This window comes from Rhinolophus sinicus, chromosome 17, assembly GCF_057876585.1.
Source record: "Rhinolophus sinicus isolate RSI-liver-muscle chromosome 17, RSI-T2T, whole genome shotgun sequence".
Lineage (NCBI taxonomy): Eukaryota > Metazoa > Chordata > Mammalia > Chiroptera > Rhinolophidae > Rhinolophus > Rhinolophus sinicus.
Window position 1 is genome coordinate 48,060,653 of NC_142517.1, and position 21,956 is coordinate 48,082,608.

A 21,956-nucleotide genomic window follows, 5' to 3' on the forward strand; every position below is an offset into this window, starting at 1 on the left:
CCCTCAGTGTTGAGGCCGTCATTTAAGATCCAAGCTAAGAAAGGAATGGTGGTCAAATAAACAGGTCGAGTTGTTCCACCTTAATAAAAGATGCCTAGGTTTGGAACACCTGGATTGGAAGACTTTATAGTTGTCTGAATCTAGACTACCTTTGCACTGATAGAATATGCTGGTAACAAAGGCAATGAAGCCCTCACAACCATGGCAGGACCAGGGTCTATGAGCCTCAGAAGAAGCTTATTAGGATCAGAGTTTAGACTTTGTAATTATTTTATTTTTCTTATCTATTTCTCTTCTGTCAGTACTTAACAGTTTAGTCAAGTCTTGGTGAAAATTTCGGTCTGTCTTACCCATGTGAAAGGGAGGTCACAGGAAGGGACATCAGTCAGAGCTTCCAGGAAAGCAGGGTACCCCTGGGGGCCAGGGTAGCAGAGGGAATTTGAGGGAGAGAGCCAAGTAAGAGTCTTGAGGACAGCTACCCTCCTTGGCTCAGCATTCTCTTTCCAGTGCCAAAAAACAAGGCAGTATCTTGTTTTGACATGAAATAATTCCTTCAAACAGGGAGCAGGAAATGACTGTCTTTTCTTCTTGGCAAGTTCTTTAAAGTAAATTGGCCAGGAAAGATAAAAGGCTTTTTTTTTTTTTTTTTGAATGACAAGAAAAAAAGCTAGAAGAGTTTCGGTGAAAAGGAAGCATGGAGCTCAGAAAAGAGGGAAAGAAAGAAATTACTGAAGTCTTGACCCTAGAAACCTAAAGGGAATATACAATACACTTCCAAGAAGGAGTGAAGTAAAATGCCTAAAACGAAGGCCTATTCTCTAGTTCCTTGCAACTGACATCAGATCAAGAAAATAATTTGTCTTCAAAGGAACATAGATTCCTTATTTAGAGCTGTGTTAGCTTCTAACAAACGTGAGGCTACACTGGCCATATATCACAGACTTTAAATATTTTGACTTCCTAGAAATAAGGATGTGCGTTGCAGTGTTCTTCATAACAGTAAAACATTGACAGCAACCTCAGTGCCCTACGATCGGAGCTTATTAAATATAAATTATGGTGCATCCATAAAATAGAATTTTATATCATGCTGCATAGAAATCATATCAGAGAATATTAACCGACATGGAAAATACCTGGTGGTTTTAAAAGCAGGCCATAAAACAGTGCGTGTAAAATGATCTCATTTTTGTAAACATATCTGTTGATAGAAAACAGCTGACAAGTCATCCACCAAAATGTTAAGAGTAATTAGCTCTGGGTAGTGGGGTTATGGGTGCTTTTCCCTTTTGTACTTTGCCACATGTTCCATGCGTTTTGCACTGAGAACGTATACTTTTACGATTAGAAAAAGCACGATATGTTATAAAAGCAGGGTTGAAAATAAACCTAGAAAACTGGTTCCACTGAGACCTGAGACACTAGTCACTCACCTACAGGGGCTTAGTTTGAAGGGATGAGAGTAATATTCAATAAACAGCCAATCGTGGGCCCCAAACTTAAATCCAGTGGGTTCAAACGTTTCTCTGCGGAGGCCTTGGCATAGCCTTACCTGATCCCGTCCGCCCCACAATGCCAATCTTCTCCTTGGGTTTGATGGTAAAGGACACTTTCTTCAGGACCAGAGGCAGGTTTTCCTGGTACCTCATCTCTGCATTCTCAAAGGTCACCTCTCCTTCCTGGGGCCAGTCAGGGGAGGGAGCTTTGTTCTTAATTCTGGCAGGTGCTTCCAGAGAGAGAGTCTGGGGACACAGACGTGGCTTTGTCATAGAGAAGAAAAACCAGGAGAACCATAGCGCCACCCAGAAGTAGCTGCCGCCCTGGCCCCTTGCTGGGAAAGATCCACTGGCAGTAAATGTTTATCACCACTGAGCTAGACAGAGACAGAGTACAAAGGCTGCTGTGTTGACACTTAGCAGTTTACAATGGCTACCAAGCAGCGGCTTGGGGAGCTCAGCGACTTTCAAACTACCTTCTGTCTTAAGGAATTCTTCCACAAAATTGCCTTGGAGGCCAACGGTGGGGCACAAGCCCTTCAACCTCTCTTCAACCCAGCAGTTTTTATTGGAAATCTCTGAAAATATTCCACTCAGAACAGGATTCCACCATTTGAAAATCACTGGCCTAAACCCAAAGGAAGGCCACTAACATTGATTGAACATTTAATGAGATCCTGGCATTCTGACATATCTGTCAATCCAGGAGACACAGACTCAAATCCCAGTTTTCCAACCAACAGCCGTGTGAACTGGGTATCTCCCTTCTTCACTCTAGGTCTTAGTTCTCACCTGCAAATTGTGGGGACTGGACCAAATAATCTTGGGAAATCATTCCAGCTTTAAAATTCTGTGTTTAATATAACTGCTTGTAATTGTTATCAATAGTCGCAGCTCTCAATGTCTTAAAACTCTCTGGCAACTAGTCATAGGGCTTATAGCCTTATAGGGAAGAAAGGGTGAAAGACTGTAGGGGTCTGAGGGGTCGAGACTGAAGTCTAAAACTCCACGCTGGAAGGACTCCATTCTGGGACAGGCATCCAGGTTGGGGACTGGCAATGGGGAGCCAGTCTGCAGAATTGTGGCTGGTTTGGGCAGGGTCCACTCTACCTCGGCTGACCACACACCTGACCTCTCTAGCAAGAGACTCTCACCAACAGCGATACTAAATCAAACACTACACACCCGTATATACACCCTCGTATCATCCACAGACCAGAGCACTGGGCAAAGAGACTAATGTAGAAACATAAAGAACAGCTATTGGGGCATCCCAGTTTCGGGTACCCCCTCTCCTAAGAGAGTGGTACTTCCGCTTTAATAAAATAAAATCTTTGCTCCTCTACCTCTCATAGAAAAAACAAAACAGCTATTAGCAGATACATTAGATCACTATGTGCCATTTCTCAGAATAATCATTTGTAAGTCTGAGAAATATCCTACGAGTAATGAAATTCATTGTCAAAACAAATCAGTGAAGCATGTCTCTGCTAGAAAATGCAGTTTACATAATACACTAGTTCTCAACTGAAAGGGTAGTTTTTCAACACTATGCTTATAAGTCAATTATTTGGAACTTGGAATCTATTCTTCCCATATAAACAACGATATAAATGCTGATGGAGTCCCTGGGCATTTCACAAAATAGGTAACTTCTGAGAACTGAGTTACATTTGAGAATCCTAACTACTCATGAATCTACTTCTCTCTATAAAAAGCTGCTTTCAGAGTTCCAGCTAGGACATCAGCAAGATGTTTCCCCACAGCAAGACTGCAGGGGTAATGGGGGAAGGTGGGAAGAGCTCGGTACTAATAGCAGTGGCAACTAAATTAACTGGTTTTTAAACTGTGAATGGAGGTTAGAATTAGCGATGGAGCTCTTAAAACTTCAGAAGCCTGGGACCCACCCCAGACCTACTGCCTCAGAATCTCCAGAGAGAGACATATGTTAGTCTTTGCCTAACGCTCAATAGGGGGTCTTAATGGGCACCCTGGTTAAAAACAAGTGAACTAGACTAAGATTTAAAACAGTACATGGTGTGGGGCGGCTGGTTTGCTCAGTGGTTAGAGCGCAGTGCTCATAACACCAAGGTCGCCAGTTCGATTCCTATATGGGCCAGTGACCTGCGCCCTCCACAACAATTAGATTGAAAACAATGACTTGACATGGAGCTGATGGGTCGTGGAAAAACACTGTTCCCCAATAATTCCCGATAAAAAAATTTTTAAAAACAAACAAAAAAAAAACAATATATGGTGTTAAACAGTTGAAGAAAAATGTTGCATTAGTCATACTAACTGAGCTAACAAGATTCTGCACATTTTGGAAATTAGCTAATGAACATAAGTTCTCGACCACACAATTCACAAACACACTTAGAAACTCTTACGATATTCTCCTCTATTCCACATACTAGAGAGACTGCTGGTCCTCTCCTGTGGGGTAAGAGAAGGCAGAGAAAAACATGCGCCCTCCCCCTGCACATCTACCTGAGGCAGTAAAAGCGTAAAAGGACTCCAGGGAGGGGCAGATTGCAGCAAAAGGGCGTAGCAGCCTGACCTTGATGTAGTGGTTGATCCTTTCCACTGAGGTGAAGCGAGCTTCTGTCTCGGATGCCAGTCTGACAGTGAACTGGAACAGCCCTGTTAACTGGTCATGGAAAGCAAAAATCCAAGCGAGAGTTCATTGTCAATACATGCCAGGCCAACGCCAGAAAACCTCCTTCATCTAGGGGACCACAACTCCATCATAAGAATGAACTGGGCACATGCAGAAGCTGGTTTTAGGAACTGAGTCATTCTCTGAACAGTTAAGGCCATGCCTATTACCACCCAATCCTCTATAATTTTCAGCAAATGCCGGTAGCATCACGATACTGCTGACACTAACTTTCCGTATCCAAAGGCTGTCTTTACACTTCCAAGAACACATATGTATAACTAATTAACTCCTGGTTTCATACTTGTATTTACATCTGCTGTGGCAGTCACAACAAATGGAGACATACGTATATCAACCTGTGAGCAACTAGTGAGAATGCTTCTAGAAAAGTCAGTTATGAGACATAAGGCCGGGCAAAAAGCGCTTGTAGAGCCCCTGTGCATGGCAGACTGAGGATGCTGAAACACAGCATATACAACACATGTTTTTGTCCATCCAATAATCATGTAAGTTTGCACAATGTGGACAGATAGCTTTGGGACTCTGTGAAGATACGTATCCCTTCTCGGGTTTCCTTTGACCAATTATTATCTTTCCAATATGGAAAAATGCCACGCATATACAAGAGGAGAGAGGACAGTATAATAAACTCCCATGCACCAAACATCCATTTGAAAAATTATCAACTCCCAGACAATATTGTTTCATCTCTGCACCCCACCCCTCTGTATTATTTGGAAGCAAATCGCAGGTATCCTATCATTTTATCCATAAATATCCTAGCTTTTATCTCTCTAAAATATAGATTCTTTAAAAATACAATGCCATGATGACACCTAAAAACATTAATATTAATTCCTTAACATCTTCAAATACCTAATCAGAGTTCAAGTTGCCAGTTTTCTTCGAGCTATTTATTTTCTTCTTTCCGTCCTTCCCTTCCTCCCTTTCTTCCTTCCTCCCTTCCTTCCTTCCTTCTTCCCTCCCTCTCTCCCTCCCTCCCTCCCTCCCTCCCTTCCTTCCATTAAAGTTTTCTTTGAGCTATTTAAAGACCTTAAACCAATAGGTTTACCAGAGGGTAACAGTGTTGGGACAAGCCGGAGCCTGAAAATAAAATGCACATAAGAAGCATACTAAGGATATACCTAGTATTTCTTAGAAGACGAGGAAGAGGCCAGAGATGACAGGGTGGTGAATACAGAAACCTACAACTAAGAAACTATGTATTTTCAAAATCATTACTTATGAAGAAAATAGCACCTCTTTCTTAAACACACGCAACAGACAGACTCCCTTATTCCTGAGTACCACTTCTACCTCTCTCCTGTCCCCCCGCCCCAGCCGAGCTCAGCCTCCTCTCGGCCACCATACGAAGGACTCGAATGAGCAAAGGTGATGCCTCCACCCCAGAGACTGACCTGGACAGCGTAAGAGATGGCCAGACCCGCGTAGGCCGGTGGAATCTGGCCGTGCATGAGAACGACCATCAGCCCGGTGGTGGTGATCAGGGCGATGCTGATGAGGTCCAGCCGCACAGCCAGCCACCGCATTGCGCATGTGAACAAGAAGAAAGGGCTCTGGTTGTTATCCAGGAGCTCCTGGTACCTGTGAGGAAGGCAGGGCAGTAAGAGGCAAAGGAAGTACCACGCAACCCTGGTCAAGGAGGATGTCAAAGTGCTGGTAAATTATGGACAGAGGGCTAACATTTAAGTACTTCCTGTTTGTCACTGGGAGAATGATATGGAAACTTAAAGAGTGCGGAGTATTCCAGGCTCCACACATAGGAGGACATGGGGTTTTCTAGTTTTACCCTTTCAAAGAAACATACTACAGATGTCAGGGAACAATATCTACTTTAAGAGCATAGGGAAAGCATGGGGCAAGAAGACCAAATAAAGAGGCTGTGCTAAACTTTAGAAAAACGTCTTAGGTTAGGGGTCATTTGCTCAAACAAAGAGAGGTTACAAAGGCAAACTGCAGAAAGGGCCAAAGGTCAGGAAAAAGAAACTCTCAGACTAAATACGGAAAAGTGGAAATTGTCTGTTGACATACCACCGTTGGGCAGAATGGTACCCGTTTCCCAAGGCCATGGGGCAATGAACCAGGAGCCAAACCACAGCAAAACACATGTTGACAACTTTGCCACTGAAGGAGGGAGACACTGTCACTAGAGAGCAGACCATAACCCATGTGAGGGCTCGGGTGCCACACATAACTGGGACTCCAGAGCAGAAAGTCTTGCCCAGCCAATGTGCTCTGCTTTAAAATTATAATCACTTTTCCTCCTTACAATAAGACACGTGCTCTTTAGAGAAAATTTAGAAAATCAATAGAGAGGAAAATGTAAAAGTCCCGTAATCTTACCAGCCAAAACCAGAATTAATATTCTGCTGCATTTCCTCCCAGCATTTTTCTTCAATGTATGTATGTATGTATCATTGTATATTTTAATTGTTTTCACTATTTTAAAGTTAGGATTATTTTTCTGAGTTGTTTAACCTAACCTTTCTAGTCTAGACTTTCTCTTTAAAATGAATTACTTCATGTTTGGAATAGACAATATATGCACAGGACAGAATATGTAAAAGTTACAAAAGTTTTTACCATGAAAAGTCAGTCTTTCTCCTGCCCATCCTCCAGCTACTCAGTTCCCTCTCCAGTGGCAACTATTAGTTTCTTGTGTATCCTTTCAGAGATATGCTAAATGTCATATATACAAACACACACTAAAAAGATAGAATAGCATGCACACACATCTGTACCTTGCTCTTTCACTAATATATCTTGGAGATCATTCTATTATCAGTAGTACCTATAGAGCTGCCTCATCCTTTTTAAGGGCTTTATAATATTCCACTCTACGAGTATGTCACAGCCTGTTTAATTAGTCCTCTATTGAAGGACATTTAAGTTAGCTCCAATCAATCTCTTTGTATTAACACATCTCCACAATGATGATCCAGGCACATAAATTTCACATATACACAATCCTCAACAACTAAATAAAATGCCAGTCTCATGTCAATGACTATCTTTTACTGTTCCAAAACAAAAGCAAAACTCCGTTAAATATGGCCATTCAGACCAAAAGCCAACAGACTCCAAACCTGTGTTTTTATCTTCTCATTTGTTCAGAAGGGAGTTCCACCAAGCAAGTGAGTTTTAACCAGAGACGAGTAAATCACTAACACTCTCAGTAATGAGTTTTATAATCCCCCATTCTCACTACACTCACGGATGGTGGCTCCCCTTCGAGCCCTCTGGCGCCCTGGGCACTAACCTGTGCAGGAACTCCTGCCCTTTGTTGTAGGCATGGATGGTGGCAAGGCCCTGTATGCTGGATGTGATGTGGGAGAGGAAAGGGGACTGTGTGATGTTGTCCAGACGCTTCAGCTCTCGAATCAAGACCCTGGTGAGAGAACGAGTTCTATGTCAAGAGGGCAGACGAGCAACTCTGGCTCCATCCTCTGCCCAAGAAGACATGAATGCTTCCTTTTCACCTGGACACCATGTGTAGAATTGCAAAGAGGAGGATGAGGGGCCCCACCGCCACCAGGAACCATGGGAAAACTCCTGCGATCATTCCAACACAGAAGAAGACCAGGATCACGTTTTGGATGAACATCTCAGCCTGGAACGGCAGGCGCACATCGACTAGGGAAATCATAGAGGGACAAGTGTCAGGCTGCGGGGGTCCACAAACAGGGAAAACGGAAACAAATATATTTTTTTTTAATTAAATTTATTGAGGTGACAATTGTTAGTAAAATTACATAGATTTCAGGTGTACAATTCTGTATTACATCATCTATAAATCCCATTGTGTGTTCATCACCCAGAGTCAGTTCTCCTTCCATCACCATATATTCGATCCCCCTTACCCTCATCTCCCACCCCCCACCCCCCAGGAAACAAATATTTTTTAAAAACAAAAAAGAGGGTCCCTAAAATCCCTATGTGAAATTTGGGTGTTGCCTTTTAAACAATCTGACCAAAAAAAAAAAAATCTAGAAACCTGGTTGCTCTAACTTTTCTGTCCCAAGAAAATGTAACTATGCTTTTTCCTTGTACCCTCTTTTTGGTTCAACCACTTTTAAACATTTCCCCCCATTTAGAAGATAATATAGGCTTGCTGTAAAATATTTGGAAAATAAATATGCAAAAAAGAAAATACACATCATCTTTATCCTTAGCAAAGCCAATGAATCACTGCTAACATTTAAGAAATTTTTCATCGTGGAAAGTTTTAAACACACACAAAAGTCCAAAGAGCACAGATCCTCCAACAATTGTCAACATTTTCTTCATCTCTTTTTTGGCTATCTCCTCCCCCTACCCTTTTTTTGGGGAAGGGTTGAAGTATTTTCATGCAAATCTCAGACATGTCGATGGCACTGATTTTTTTTCTTTCAGTCTTTTCCCCATTTCTGCGTGTGTGAGCATGTGTGTTTAGCAGAGATGGGATCATGTCATGTGTCAGTTCCATGTATCAGTGATAATTTTGAGTCCTTGATACCTCCGGCCATGGCTTTACACTGCTTATCAACATCTAAAATGAACTCCTTCTATGGAGCCAGCACTGCACAGTCAAAACATTAGCGTTGGGATCAAAAAGATCTGGGCTCAATTCCAGCTTTGTTATCTAAGAGCTGTGTGATCTTGGGCAAGTTACTTAACTTTTCTAGACATCAGCTTTCTCACATGCTCAGTGGGTGAAACAATACCCTCCTCATAGGGCTGCCCTGAAGATTACGTTGAGGCAGGCAGAAACTCAGCACACAGTAGCCCTCAAAAAATGCCAAGTGGCACTAGTAATATTCTGGTCTCCGGGAAGTATTTAAGTTCTGGTGTTAGCACAGCCTGTGCGACATCCAGAAAACCTGGCAGAGGTTGTGGGTGTCCAGAAAGCAATGCACTACCTCCAAAGTAAATATATGTTTTGCAATCTCAGATGCCCCTGTCCAAAGCCTTTGTGCTAACTCAGTCCTCTGCACTTGTTTTCAGGTTAAATAAGATCGAATGAAAACTTGGATGAAAGGTGAGAAATCAGATGGGTCCTCAGCCTAAATATAAGTTGCGACCTGAAGAAAAATGCCAAAACTCAAATGTTCTTGGTATGAACACCAACAGCCACTGTGCTCTCAGAATCAGGCTGGACAGATACGCGTATCTAGTGAGTCATCTAGAAGACTGGAGGGCACAGCCAGCTCTGGTTTGTGTTCCAGGGCATAAAAGAAGCAATGAGAAATACCTTCATCCATGTCTCTGGAAAACCTGTTGAGAATCCTTCCTGTGGGGGTAGTGTCAAAAAACTTCATAGGGCTTCGAAGGATCCTTCGGAAAAGCTCATCGTGGAGCCGGGAGGAGGCTCGCAGCGTGCCCTAAGGAGCAGAGCACAAAGTGGTAAGGGCCTAGAGGCCCAGGGACTCAGGCAGGCTCAGTTCTTACCCTGTAAGTCACAACTCCACAGGACATCTATTCCCAAAACTGGAGAAGGGCAAATGGCCATGGAGGAAGGAGGTGGGGAAACAGCTAATACGATAAGGCTGATGCTAAGGGGATTCCGGTCATTTCAGCACGGGCCGGCATGCTGCAGAGGAGCTGCCCTCCTCAGAATGAACCCGGAGGCCATGCAGAGGAAGCCTGACCGCCACTGCATACCTTGACAAAGACCACTCCTCGAACAGCTTTCAGGATCAGCATGACAGCCATGGAGAGGGCGTAGATGCTGGCATAGTACCGCATGTGAGGGTTGTCCTTCATGCTGCTGCTCACAGATGTCTTGTTCCCTTGAGTCACTGTGGTGTTCTGTGTGAAGGCAAGGCTCTATGGGCAAGACTGCTAAGAACTGCCAAGAACCCTAATTCAGGGCCATTCTCAGCTCAAGGGAGCGTGCAGGATAACGACTCTGGGGTCTGGTGTGAAAGGGCCTTCTCTCTTTTCTAATGGACAAGGGCAGACAGCCTACAGGTGTGCCTACTGATAAGCTCTACCACCCCATGACTTGGTCGGGGAGCAACCATCTTGTGAGGTTATGTCAGGGACTCTTTTTTTCCATCCTGGTGACCCTTGTTCATTGTGTCTTTTAATAACAAATGAGAGCAGTTTCCTTAAGAGTGGCCAGGGAACATGGAGAGATGGCCACACTGCTAGACATAATTTTCCCATCAATGAGTAAGCTTACCCCACTTCCTTCCTTGATCCAGTAACTTAACCACCAGTTGCTGAAGGCGGTACTGCCCACGTTCAGCATGAAAAGAGATATAATGACCAGGAAAGCCAAGGGGCCCCCAGCAGCCTGGATGTAGACACCATACACTGACCAGGGCACTGAACCCTGCCCCTTCTCTTCCACTTGCACGAGCTGCCCTAGGTAAGAAAAAAAGAAACACGAACTTAGAAGAAAAAAGCTACTTTTCCAAAACGAAGTCACTTATAGAAGAGCAGAATCAAAGAGAGCCTAGCTTCACAGGACTCTAGATCAGAATTATTTCCTCTTTATCATTCATCCATTTAACATTTACTAAGTACCGCCTATGGACCAGTCCCCAGGATGAGGTCTGGGAGCAGTAAGGAGGATGAAGACCAGGTCCCTGCCCTTGAGATCCGGCTGAGGATGCTTCCACAGTCTACAAGGATAGACTGATAAATAAACTCGTGATTACAATAAAATGTGTTAAATGCAATGCCAGAGCTATATGCAGGGCAGCATGGGAACATCCAGGAGATGTATCTAACCTACTTAGGGGAGCTGTGGGGTAGTTCGCAGAGAGGTTTCAGGGAAGACTTTCTGTGTAGTCCATACTGCATCTCAAAGGTAAGCCAGAGTCGGCCAGGTGGGGACACAATGAGCAGAGGAGGTAACATGAGCAGCAGCACAGGGGTGGAGAAACAGCAGGACAGTAAGTACAGACAACCAAGGGAGCACAGCTGGGGCAGTATGTGAGCCCGCAGAGCGGCAAGGGCTCAGAGGGTAAAGGTCTCTGAACATCATCCTTCAGACAAGAACATCTCAAGAGTACGGGCTGCAGGTGTGTGGAGATTTGACTCCTGGCCCTACTGGGCTGAGATGGGCCTGAGATGGCCAGTCCGGTCACATCTGGCAGCAGTGAGCAGCCTCTTCCATGAAGCATAGTGTCCCACACGAGGCACGGCCTTTTCTCTGTGTGGCATATCAGGGAGGTGATTAGAAAACACTGCTTTGAAAATGGGAGGAGGCCACTGAAAGGCTCCCTGCAGGAAGGTGAGTTTGTTGGTCTCCTGTTTTCAACTGTATCTCTCAGCTGTCGGCATGAAGGGCGGGCAGCTGTAACGCTAGGTGTCAGATGATAAAGGACAGAACCAGGATCATGGCAACGAGCTTGGAGTTTTAAGCGGGAAATTCAGTAGGACACAGTGATTAATGTAGGAGGAGAGGAAAGATTCAAGGATAGCTCCTAGGGGCTCCCTGGTGTGGCCAGGTGATTGATGCCGCCAGGAGAATACAGAGAAAGGCCCTTCAGGAAGCCGCTGCCTCTTCATCCCACATGTTTAGTTATCTGGGAACAAGCCACACAGGCCATGAGCACTTTAACAGTTGAGAGTCTCCAGGTTAGGGGTTCCTGTAGATAAGAACAAATGTTCCCTAAGGCTATTGGTGTTTTGATTTTTACTGCCTCTGGCAGGAACTGACAGCTGTCTCAGCCTTCTGTGCCATGTTTGTTTAGTGTGTGTGAGTAAGCTATCTTAAATCATATCTGAATTCAAAATTGATTCGTGGTTTACTAAAAGAAAGAAAAGAGACAGGGAGTGGTAAATCAGGATTGTTGACTCCTAACACCACATATCTGCTGCAGCTTTAAGTACAAGGAAGTGAAAACGGTGGTAAAACCCAGAAGAGGTCCTCGATTCAAAACCTTAGGTGAGGTGGTGACACAACAGAAAGAAAGCTTTAAAACAGGACAGCATTCTTTTTGGGAGGCAACCTGACATGCAGCTTAAAATTCACCAAGGCGAAAACACCTTAAGTCTTGTAAATAGCTTTCCTAACTACCAAGATTTGTTTCAGTTGATAAGATAAAGGGTTTAAAAAACAGGACTGAGGACTCCGGGTAAGGAAAGTCAACTAGGAAAAACCCTAGCTGTAACTCTTTGCCCCGGTTCTGCAGCAGTCTCTGAGGAGCGTACCTTCTAACAGGGAGCTACTGAGCTCACAGGCATTCTTGGAGCTGGAACACCTCTGCCTTGGGGGGCACTGACTTGTAAAGAGCAGAGGTGAGTCGCAGGAAGGAAAGGTATACCTCTGCCACCATTGAATTTTTGCTTACTCAGGATGACTCAGCTAAGATTAACCACCTACATCCAGACACCACCTTGCACAAGATCAAAGGCCAATCTTATTGCCTCAGTCTGTTTAAGCAAACAGAAGGTGCCTTATGGTCTCCCAATATCACACAAGAATTTTGTTATTCCTGGAATGTAAGGTCAGATACTCTGCAACATGCAAATATTAGCAAACATCATGAAGTAGCACATGGCTGAATTTCTGTTATACTTTAAAGACAAAATCTAAAATCTCAAAAAAAGGTCATTACCTTCCTCTGGCTTCACTGCTTTCTCCTTCTTTACTGATCCTGTCTTAGGACCTTTGTCTTGTGATTTCTTCTGTGAACCACTGGTTTCCTTTTTTGAATTAATCTAATGTTAACAACAAAAAAAGTGTCTCCAGTTATGACACAGCCATTCAGACAAATGTCCACAGGACATACTAGAGAATCACCTATGAAGCTGCTGCTATTATGTAAGAGACATATCAAACTTTACTCCGATGAGTAAAAAGGGCCACCTCTCCTCTTGTCTTGTACTTCCTCAACTCCTGCAGTCTTTGAGACCTGGGTTCCCAGCCTGTTATTCCACTGACAGCGCTCTCCCCGAAGTCACTGAAGACCTAACACAGTAGCTTTAATGTTGTTCTCATCCACTCCAACTTGTCCAAAGTTTTAGTGCTGGGGTCACTTCCATGCCTCCCACCTGTAACCCCCCCCCCACACACACACATCACTCAATCAAATCACAGAGCTGATCATTTCCCACTGCTACCACAGGATACCTAGTTTTGTAAGACCTTAGTAAGTTCTAGTAAGTTCTTCTATTCCTGTGGCCCTACCCTCCTGCCACACTGGATTTCCTGACACTCCTCATACCACACTGATTTCCCACTTCTGTACCTCTGTTCATACTGGTTCTTCACTTGGAATGCCCCTCCCCTTGTCCCAACTCAGTCACAGTGGTCCCCATTCAAACAGATTCAAATCTTACACCCTGAGGCGACTCAGATTCCTCTAGAATACAGCTCGCCCCCCCCCCCCCCCCCCCCCGTTCTCTTCTGTTTGTTAGCAGTACTCCATTATAGCAGGTTGCTATAAATGTGAGCTGGTGGAAGCACAGTGCACTGGTCTTCCCCAGGAGATGGTGAGTCCCTCAAGGACGGAGATGATGTCTCCCTCATGGTTACAACCCACACAGGGCCTGACACCCAGAACTGCCCTTAAAAGGGCACAGAGGGACTTAGTAAACATTCATCAAATTGAAACTGATATATTAGAAACTACTTAATAATGCTCTCCTTTCCAAGTTCCTCTTATATCTTCACATAGGAAATTCTCCTTATATAGTTTATCACATTTAATTTTATGTCATAGTCAGCCTCATGACCCCAAATTGCTCTCCAACTAGACTTTTTAAATTGACAGTAAAAATAATATAACACATCTGGAACATTAGAAAGGACCCTAAATTTATTGATGCAGTTCATCAATAAATGCACTGTCTAAAGAGAAAATTACCGTTTGCTGACTACTTATTAGGGTAAGAACATTACATATTATTTCATTTAATTTATGCAACAACTCTAAGAGGCAGGTACCATCCCCATTTTTTTTTAAGTTCTCCGCCACCCCCCTCCCCCCAACTCCAGTTCAAGCCGTTGTTCTCAGTCTAGTTGTGTAGGACGCAGCTCCCTGACCCATGTTGGTCTTAGGAGCCTTGCATTCCAGCCGGCTGAGGTAGTCAGTTGCCGACCACTCACTCTGGCTGCCGGCTGCTCACACCGGCCACTGGCCACCAGCCACTCACAGCCTCTGGCTGCTCACACAGTCCAACTCCAGGTCGAGCCGTTGTTCATAACTTTAGCTGTAGAGGGCGCAGCTCACTGGTCCATGTGGGAATCAAACCGGTGACCTTGGCATTAGGAGCACAGCACTCCAACCACCTGATCCACCGGGGCCACCCCTACCATCCCCATTTTTAACAGGAGGAAACTGAAGTTGAGGAAAGTTAAGTGACAAACTGAAAGTATGCTCCTCCACTAAACTCACTGACTCTCAAAGTCTTTTTATTCCTTGGACAGTTCATATCTTAGCTTCTCTCCCTCTCATTCTCCCCTACTTTGAGGAGGAAATAATCTGAAGAGTACTGAGAGTCATAGGGAGACAGGTCATAAACCCAAATCTGTATCAGGGTATTTCTATGGAACACATTGATGACACTTGGAATATGTGAGTTATCCCAAAAGGCCTAAAACATGTTGGTCACGTACCTGAAACCACAGAGGATGACACCCAAAGACTCCCAGAAACAGGTCCCAATAACTTTCTGTGTTTATCCCTCTCAGACATAAAAATGAACTGGTAGTGAAGAAGTAGCTTTTAGCCCAGCCTGAGTGCACCCCCAGAACCCAAAGTGACCACAGAATAGGTTCATACGAGAACAGGTTGGCAAGAAAGAAGGAAAAAGAAGCTCTTTGGCTAGCTCTAAGTAAGTATGCACTGTGTTTGCTTAACTCAAAACTCAGAGTAAAGCCATGGAAAGCTGCCGTCTTTCTGCGTTGCCACAGGAGGCAGAGCAGCACAGCAGATAGAACATTTTGGAGGCGAAGTGCCCTTGTTAGCATTAAAAAGAAGGAACAGACCCAAAAGGGAGTCACTTTTGCTAAACCACACCAAGATTTAGTACCTAACCTAACTGCAGTTTCAGACTCTCTTAGAAGTATAATTTTAAACCACTCAAGTCTGGAATTTCCTGATCAACACGAGTGAGGTAATCTGCCTGATAAAACCTGCTTTACCCTAAGGAAATGTGACTTTGCCAGAAATAATCCACTCTTTTAACCTCCTTCTCCCACCCTCCTTCTGCCGATAATAACCTTCCATTTCGTACAGCTGTGGGAGCTCCCTTCTGTTTGCTAGATGGGATGCTGCCTGATTCATAAATAAATTGTCTCAATACGGCCAATTAGCTCTCCACATTTACTCAGCTGAATTTTGTTCCTTAACATGCGCAAGCTGCTTAACTTTTCTGAGCTTCCATTACTCAGCTGTAAAAGAGTGATAATCATATTTTGCCACGGAGCTCTGTTAAAATGATTAATAGCATGACTTCTATGAAGTGCCTCATCCAGTAATTGGGACACAATAGGTGCTAGTTAATCAGTACCAAGTCGGCAGCCAAGATGCCGTGGTCATTTTCCAACGTGTGCAATATTTAATTTCTCTTCCTTGGCTCCTGAATCACTTGTTTATTTATAAAAGTAGCTTCATATGCTTCAATCAGGATTGAAGGAGTTTTTGAAACGAAGCTATGACTGAACCACACGGTGGGTGGACAAAAAGGAAGAGCTGTACTAAATCTAACCAAAAGTAACCTGCAAAGCAGACGGCAACATCCTTGAGCTGCTCTCCAAAGTGGCTGCTTGTCACAGAATGGCAGAGGGAGAAGTGATGGAGGTGATCTGATCATAAATTCCTAACTGGGCAGGTCATGGTGGTTAGTCACGGCCAGGTCTACAGCTTCTTTAGTAAAAGGTTTAAGTAAGCCCTGTCCATTGTTTTTGTGCATCTAGCTTAACACACCGTTGAAATGCCAGAATAGTCCTCTTTTCCGGACCCCTGGAAAGCGTAACTACACTCAAGAGAACACACAATCTTGGGAACTATGCTGTAATCCGATCCCCACCTTGCTTTCTCCCACCTCCATGTAATCTTCCTTAATTACAAATGTATAAAAGAAACTGCGAAACTTTCATTCTCTGAGCATTTGGTACCTTGCTTCCCAGCAATATCATCAGTTTGGCTCAAATACATTCTTATAAAAATTCTCCACAAGGTAGGGTGTTTCTTATGTTGACAACATGCTGAGCTCATATCCTTCTCCCTGTCGTTGCCTTATTAATAAGTTCTCAGCGACAGAAGTCCTTGGCTCACCAGCCCCACAATCCTGACCTAGAGCAGAACCAGTATGTGAACTAAAACTCTGCCAGTAACACGCAGACACCGAATTCAGCTGAGATCTCATCACTCACGGTGGTCATGCCTCCCTTGCTAGAGAGGAGGAGATGCATGCAAACGCCACAGGAATCTTACCTCAACTGGCGGAGTCTCTCCCAGCAACAGGTTATTAAAAATGGTAGCATAATCACCATTTAGATTCATCAGTTCCTCATGGGTGCCTCTTTCTGTAACACAGCCCTCTTTCATGAAGATCACTTCATCACAGTCAGCCAGGTACTAGCGCAGGGAGAGCACAGGGTTGCTGATATTTGTGTAGCTACCTCCAATCACCCATACCTTAGCTCAGCAGTTCTCATCTGGAAGGGTCTGAGCCCACCAAGGGGCATTTGGCAATATCCGGAGACACTGTTGGTTGTTATAATTGGGGGGAGGGGCACTAGTGCCATCCAGTGGATAGAGGCCAGGGATGCCTAGGACAGCTCCCCATAATAAAGAGCTATCTGGACTGAGAACCTCTGCTGAAGTTCTTTGTGCCTTGTGATGTAGTTCGGTTCCTCCAGTTTTTGACATAGATCTGCTGGTGGAGCCACAGGAGCCTTGCATAATTTCACACCTGTTCACACTGTACTCAGAAGTACACACAATTACTGACTTTCCGTGGCAGCATGGGGGCTTAACCCTCTAAACTCCACAACATAGGCAAAGCCGATGGCAACATCCTTGAACAGCTCTCCAAAGTGGCTGCTTGTCATGGGATGACAGAGGGAGAAGACCTTGTCTTCCCCAAACAGTTCCTACTTGTATATAGATGCTAACATAATGCTTTCCAAACTATCTCATACCCCAACGCCATTTTCAGCCTACCCCTTTTATTCACTGATTTATATGCAGAAGCTAACATGCTCCGAGGACCTCGGATTCAGATGGCAATCGGGTACACTGGTACAATGAGCTTTACTGGAACAAGAGCCGGGGGGCTATGTGCTGAGGACATGAACAGTGATGTTTCCAGGAATCTCTAGGAGCCCATGAAGGTAACTAGAAGGACCAAGCCCAGCTCCCTGCCTGACTTCTCAAGCCCCAGCGGGCAGCCTGGGGAAGAGAGCACCGTACCTGTAACTGGTGGGTAATGAACAGAACCGTCTTGGACTTGAGGTGCTTCTGGATAGCACTGTTGAAGATGTGGTTGCCCACATGGGCATCTAAGGCACTGAGGGGGTCATCCAGGATGTAGATGTCCCGGTCACTGTACAAGGCCCGGGCAAGGCTGATCCTTTGGCGCTGCCCACCACTCAGGTTGGTTCCTCGCTCACCAATCTACAGGAGCCCAGAAAGCACAGTGAGAAGGTTGACAGAAAGGGTTGAGGAAAGCTCAACGTGCGTATGCTTGACTGATGGTTTCAAAAATGGAGAGTGTGGAAAACATTAACTCTGAACCAACAATGGGATTTTGTTTAAAATCCACCTGACATGAAATATTTATATGCTTAAAACAGGTAGTGTTGATATCCCTGTCCTAAGGCACAAGTGCTTTCTAACATGGATTCCTGGTGAAAGCGAATCTCACTGTGTAGGTTTTTCTCCCATGCATTTAAGATGGACTCCTAGGCGGTGGCTCTGGCACAGCCCTGCCACCCATCTTCCAGAATCCTCTCTGCTAAACACATTCACCATCAGGGGCAGAAGGCTTTTACCTCAGTCAGGTCACTGTTGGGGAGAATGGCCAGATCAGGCCTCAGGCAGCAGCTGTTCAGCACAGAGTTGTATCTGAAGGACATAAAGAGACCCAGCATCAGGGACATGGTTGGAGTAGAGCCTGCTGACGTGGGCTGCCTTGCGTCTCACGTGGTCAAGACGGAAAGCATGACAGAAACCAAACATTCCTTGCCTTTCTTCATCAAGTTCCTTCCCAAAGAGGATGTTGTCTCTCAGAGTGGCATTGAGGATCCAGGCCTGCTGGGCCACATAAGCGAAGGTTCCACTGGCTGCAATACTGCCCTCTAGAAGTGTCATCTAAGAAGACAGACACCATCCAATGGCATCATAACGCAAAACCATCACGCTAAGCCAACAGAATCCCCCACATTCCACAATGGAGTTGAAAGTTTTCGCAATTTCTTCAGATGCTTTTTGGACCCAAATCCAGACCTCACCTTTGTTCCACAGAGAGCTATAGCAACAAAAAAACAACTCAAAGTTCTCCTGGCTTATGCGTGATGGGAGTCCAGCACAACCCATGACTTGAATGAACAAACACTTCATTCAGCAACCTATAAGCTATTTTATATCTTTTCTTCCTAATTGCAAACTACTTTAATTAAGGGAAACACAAGTGGAAGGCCCTTTCAGAGTCCCCTGGGGAGGATGCTGTAAGGATTTAGAGCTAGTCCCCGCCTCAATTTGAGGGCAGGCCAACTCATCTGCAGAAATCCAGGCTGTTGGCTAGACCAGCTGCTTCTGTAAAATGAGGATTAAAGGGAGGAAAATTCCAGTTAGACATCAACGAGTACTATAGAATGTCCATACAATGATGGCGGACCCTCCACTCCAACATGAAGAGATTACACAATGAGCCATGTACTTTGAATTGTGTTTTAGGTTACAGTGACTGATATGTATTGATTTATCCATTTTATCCTCTTTCAGGGTTCCTTTTGGGGCTGACAATTCACAATTTGTCTTAGGTTAGGGATGCTATAGTTTAGAACAAAGTTTCATTAACCAGCCTGTTAGTACTTGCACACACAAGCTTGTACTCTCAAACACCACAACACACAGTGTACACACACAGGTGTCCACTAAGCCCCCTTCCGGACACAATGCTATTAAGGGGTGGCTATGCAGTGGGGATGGGGGACAGAGGAGATGCTAGTGAAGGGTTCATTTTGTTTCCACCTTTCCTGACTCTCTCTAGGAAATAAGCTCATTTTTCCTGAGACCCTTGCTAAGTCGAGTTCAGAGAAAGAAGCAGAAAATGTAAAGGACAATAACAAAATCTTACCTGGCCTAAAATGGCTGAAATTAGAGAGGTTTTTCCACTTCCCACACTGCCACAGATTCCAACCAGTTTACCCTGGAAAAAACACAGAGCGAGAGGGAAGCTCACTAACGGGCGACTGACCACTCCTCTCTAGAGACTTCCTATTTCTTTGAGGAAAGAACAACAACACATTAACTACAGTCCGTCAATGTGGGAATTGCATTCTTCATCACCCAGAAAGTCACTTACCTCTTCTCTCCTTTGTCAGCCACCTACTTCATAGGGCTTCTGTGGAGATACATTGAGGTAGCAGATGTATAGCTTTTGGAAAAATTAAATATGCCACACACATTAAGGTATCCCACATCACTTTTAGAGAGAACCAGCGGCTTTCCTACTTTGTTGGTAATCTGTGTTTTTTAATTATTTGTTCACTTTGTTGTTATTTTGGAAGATAGAACAGCAGTCAAAAAATTATTATGAGTTTTTTCTCCAGGGTCTATAAATTATTTCAGCAAAAACCATATATACTATTGCTTCCATTTTTGTACAAAACATTCCCAAGGATCTGAGGAATATCCATACCATCAATCCCACATACAAGTGGAAAACCAAGTCTGTGATTAACTGAATGTCCTCGGGCAAAATAGAGTTCTCAATGGACAGTGTTAAAAGTTTTCAAGGACAGACAGATGATTTTTTAACAGGGCCAGTTGTTTAGTAATCTTGTACCAGCTCAATTCTTGCAACAAAGGAGGGAATAAAGAGTAGTGCGGAAGGAGCATGGATGCTGGAGGCAGGTTGGTCTTGATTTGAATCCCATCTCCAGTGGCACTTCCCAATTGTTCGATCTTGGCCTTGTTAGTTAAACTAATACTGTCTCTCTCACTGGGCTTTGAGCAACTCGAGGGAAGGAATTATCCTTGTAGAACCAAGTACAGTATGTAGTACTTAATAAAAGTATGTTGGACAAACAGTTTTTTACATGGCCCAGGAGTTGGAAAGATTACAGCATGGTGGTAATGAAGAGACTGCGTTAGTTTCAATCTCTGCTCAGGTCAGTTAGGTTTACAGAGAGAAAGCTCTCTTCTGGTGACTTAAAAGAGGTATCAACAATGAAGCAAGTGAAGACATCAAGAAACATGAACTTCCCTTCCCTTCCATAAAGAGAGGGGCTGGGAGAATTACGGTCTCTTCAAATAGCTAAAGTTCTGTCATGTGAATATGGGCTGTAAAGGGCAGAATGAGGACTAATAGAAAGAAAGTAGAAGGTAAATTTCCACTGGCTGTGAGGATTAATCCTCTAATAGAGCTGATTAGCAGTGTGATCAAGCTTCCTCAGTCATCAAGATAATCCTTATTAAATATGAAGTCTGTTGTTATGAGTGAACTGAAGTAAAAAACTGACTTGAATGCCCTCCAATAATAAAATCACTACTTGTTTCTGGTGGTCTCACCAAGGATCATCTCCCCCTCTTGGTTATAGCTTTCAAGAGCTGGGAGCTTTGTTCTCTCTATCGTCTCGCCATGGATCTGTGTAACGTGCCTTTCGTCGGTTGCAGACTTGATTATCTACCACATTAGAATCCAATACTCCATACTTCCAGTTATGTAGGTAAATATTTCTTACCACCACCCTTGGTCCAAGGTACCCTAATGTTTCTCCTGAGTTAACTGTTCTCCTTATTTCCTTCCTTGTTTCCCTAAAATAATCTTCTCAATCCAGAAGCTAGAATATTTCCCTTCATACATAAATCGAATCACAACATTCTTCTGCTCCAAACCCTCAATGGCTCCTCTTTCCACTCAGTGTAGAGCCAAAGTCATTACAGAAGGCTCTGGCACCTGACTCCCCCTCTGCCCTCGGCTTCTGCTACTCTCTCTCCCATGCTCATTCAGTTCCAGTAACAGGCCTCAGGGTCTTTGAGCTTCTCTGTTCCTTCTCTTCTTCCCCCAGATATCCACATGACTCATTCCCTTACCTCCTTCAGGATTTTGCTCAAATATTACTTTTTAAATGAGCTTTGCCCTCAGGCAACCTATTTAAATTACAACCCTACCTGCTCCCTGACCCAGTACTCTCTACCTCCTTTTCTTCATGGCCCTTATCACTATCTGACATACAACATACAGTCCCCCCATCCACAGTTTTCCCTTCTGCAGTTTCAGTTATTACCTGCAGTCAACCGTGGTCTGCAAACATTAAATGGAAAATTCCATAAATAAACAATTCATAAGTTTTAAACAGTGTGCCTCTCTGAGTAGTGTGATGAAATCCATGCCATCCTGCTCAGTCTTGGCCCGAACATGAATCATCCTTTTGTTACTACACGTTCCCTGCCCATTAGTCACTTAGCCGCCATCTCGGTTATCAGATTGACTGTCTCTACATCATAGTACTTGTGTTCAAGGAACCCTTATTTTACTTAAAAATGGTGACAGAGGGCAAGAATAGTGATGCTGGCAATTTAGATATGCCAAACAGAAGCTATAAAGTGCTCCCTTAAGTGAAAAGATGAAAGTTCTTGACTTAATAAGGAAGGAAAAAATTG

At 44.1% G+C, this 21,956-nt stretch overlaps 1 protein-coding gene across 6 annotated transcripts in view; it reads right to left on the reverse strand.

The window, feature by feature from the left end:
- Positions 1–21,956, reverse strand: part of ABCC5 (ATP binding cassette subfamily C member 5) — a 78,193-nt gene that overhangs the window by 19,043 nt on the left and 37,194 nt on the right. For 5 of the 6 annotated variants that reach the window (XM_019735793.3, XM_088794190.1, XM_074328740.2 and 2 more), the window contains 14 exons: positions 19,426–19,497; positions 18,313–18,437; positions 18,119–18,191; positions 17,538–17,741; positions 16,557–16,700; positions 12,732–12,834; positions 10,343–10,527; positions 9,820–9,966; positions 9,410–9,539; positions 7,659–7,812; positions 7,439–7,567; positions 5,577–5,763; positions 4,057–4,146; positions 1,553–1,742 (listed from right to left, as the gene is read on the reverse strand). In XM_019735793.3, the coding sequence (XP_019591352.1) occupies positions 1,553–1,742; positions 4,057–4,146; positions 5,577–5,763; positions 7,439–7,567; positions 7,659–7,812; positions 9,410–9,539; positions 9,820–9,966; positions 10,343–10,527; positions 12,732–12,834; positions 16,557–16,700; positions 17,538–17,741; positions 18,119–18,191; positions 18,313–18,437; positions 19,426–19,497 (1,933 nt within the window). The remainder of the gene's footprint in view (positions 1–1,552; positions 1,743–4,056; positions 4,147–5,576; positions 5,764–7,438; positions 7,568–7,658; positions 7,813–9,409; positions 9,540–9,819; positions 9,967–10,342; positions 10,528–12,731; positions 12,835–16,556; positions 16,701–17,537; positions 17,742–18,118; positions 18,192–18,312; positions 18,438–19,425; positions 19,498–21,956) is intronic. The other variant, XR_016019738.1, reaches the window with a different exon arrangement.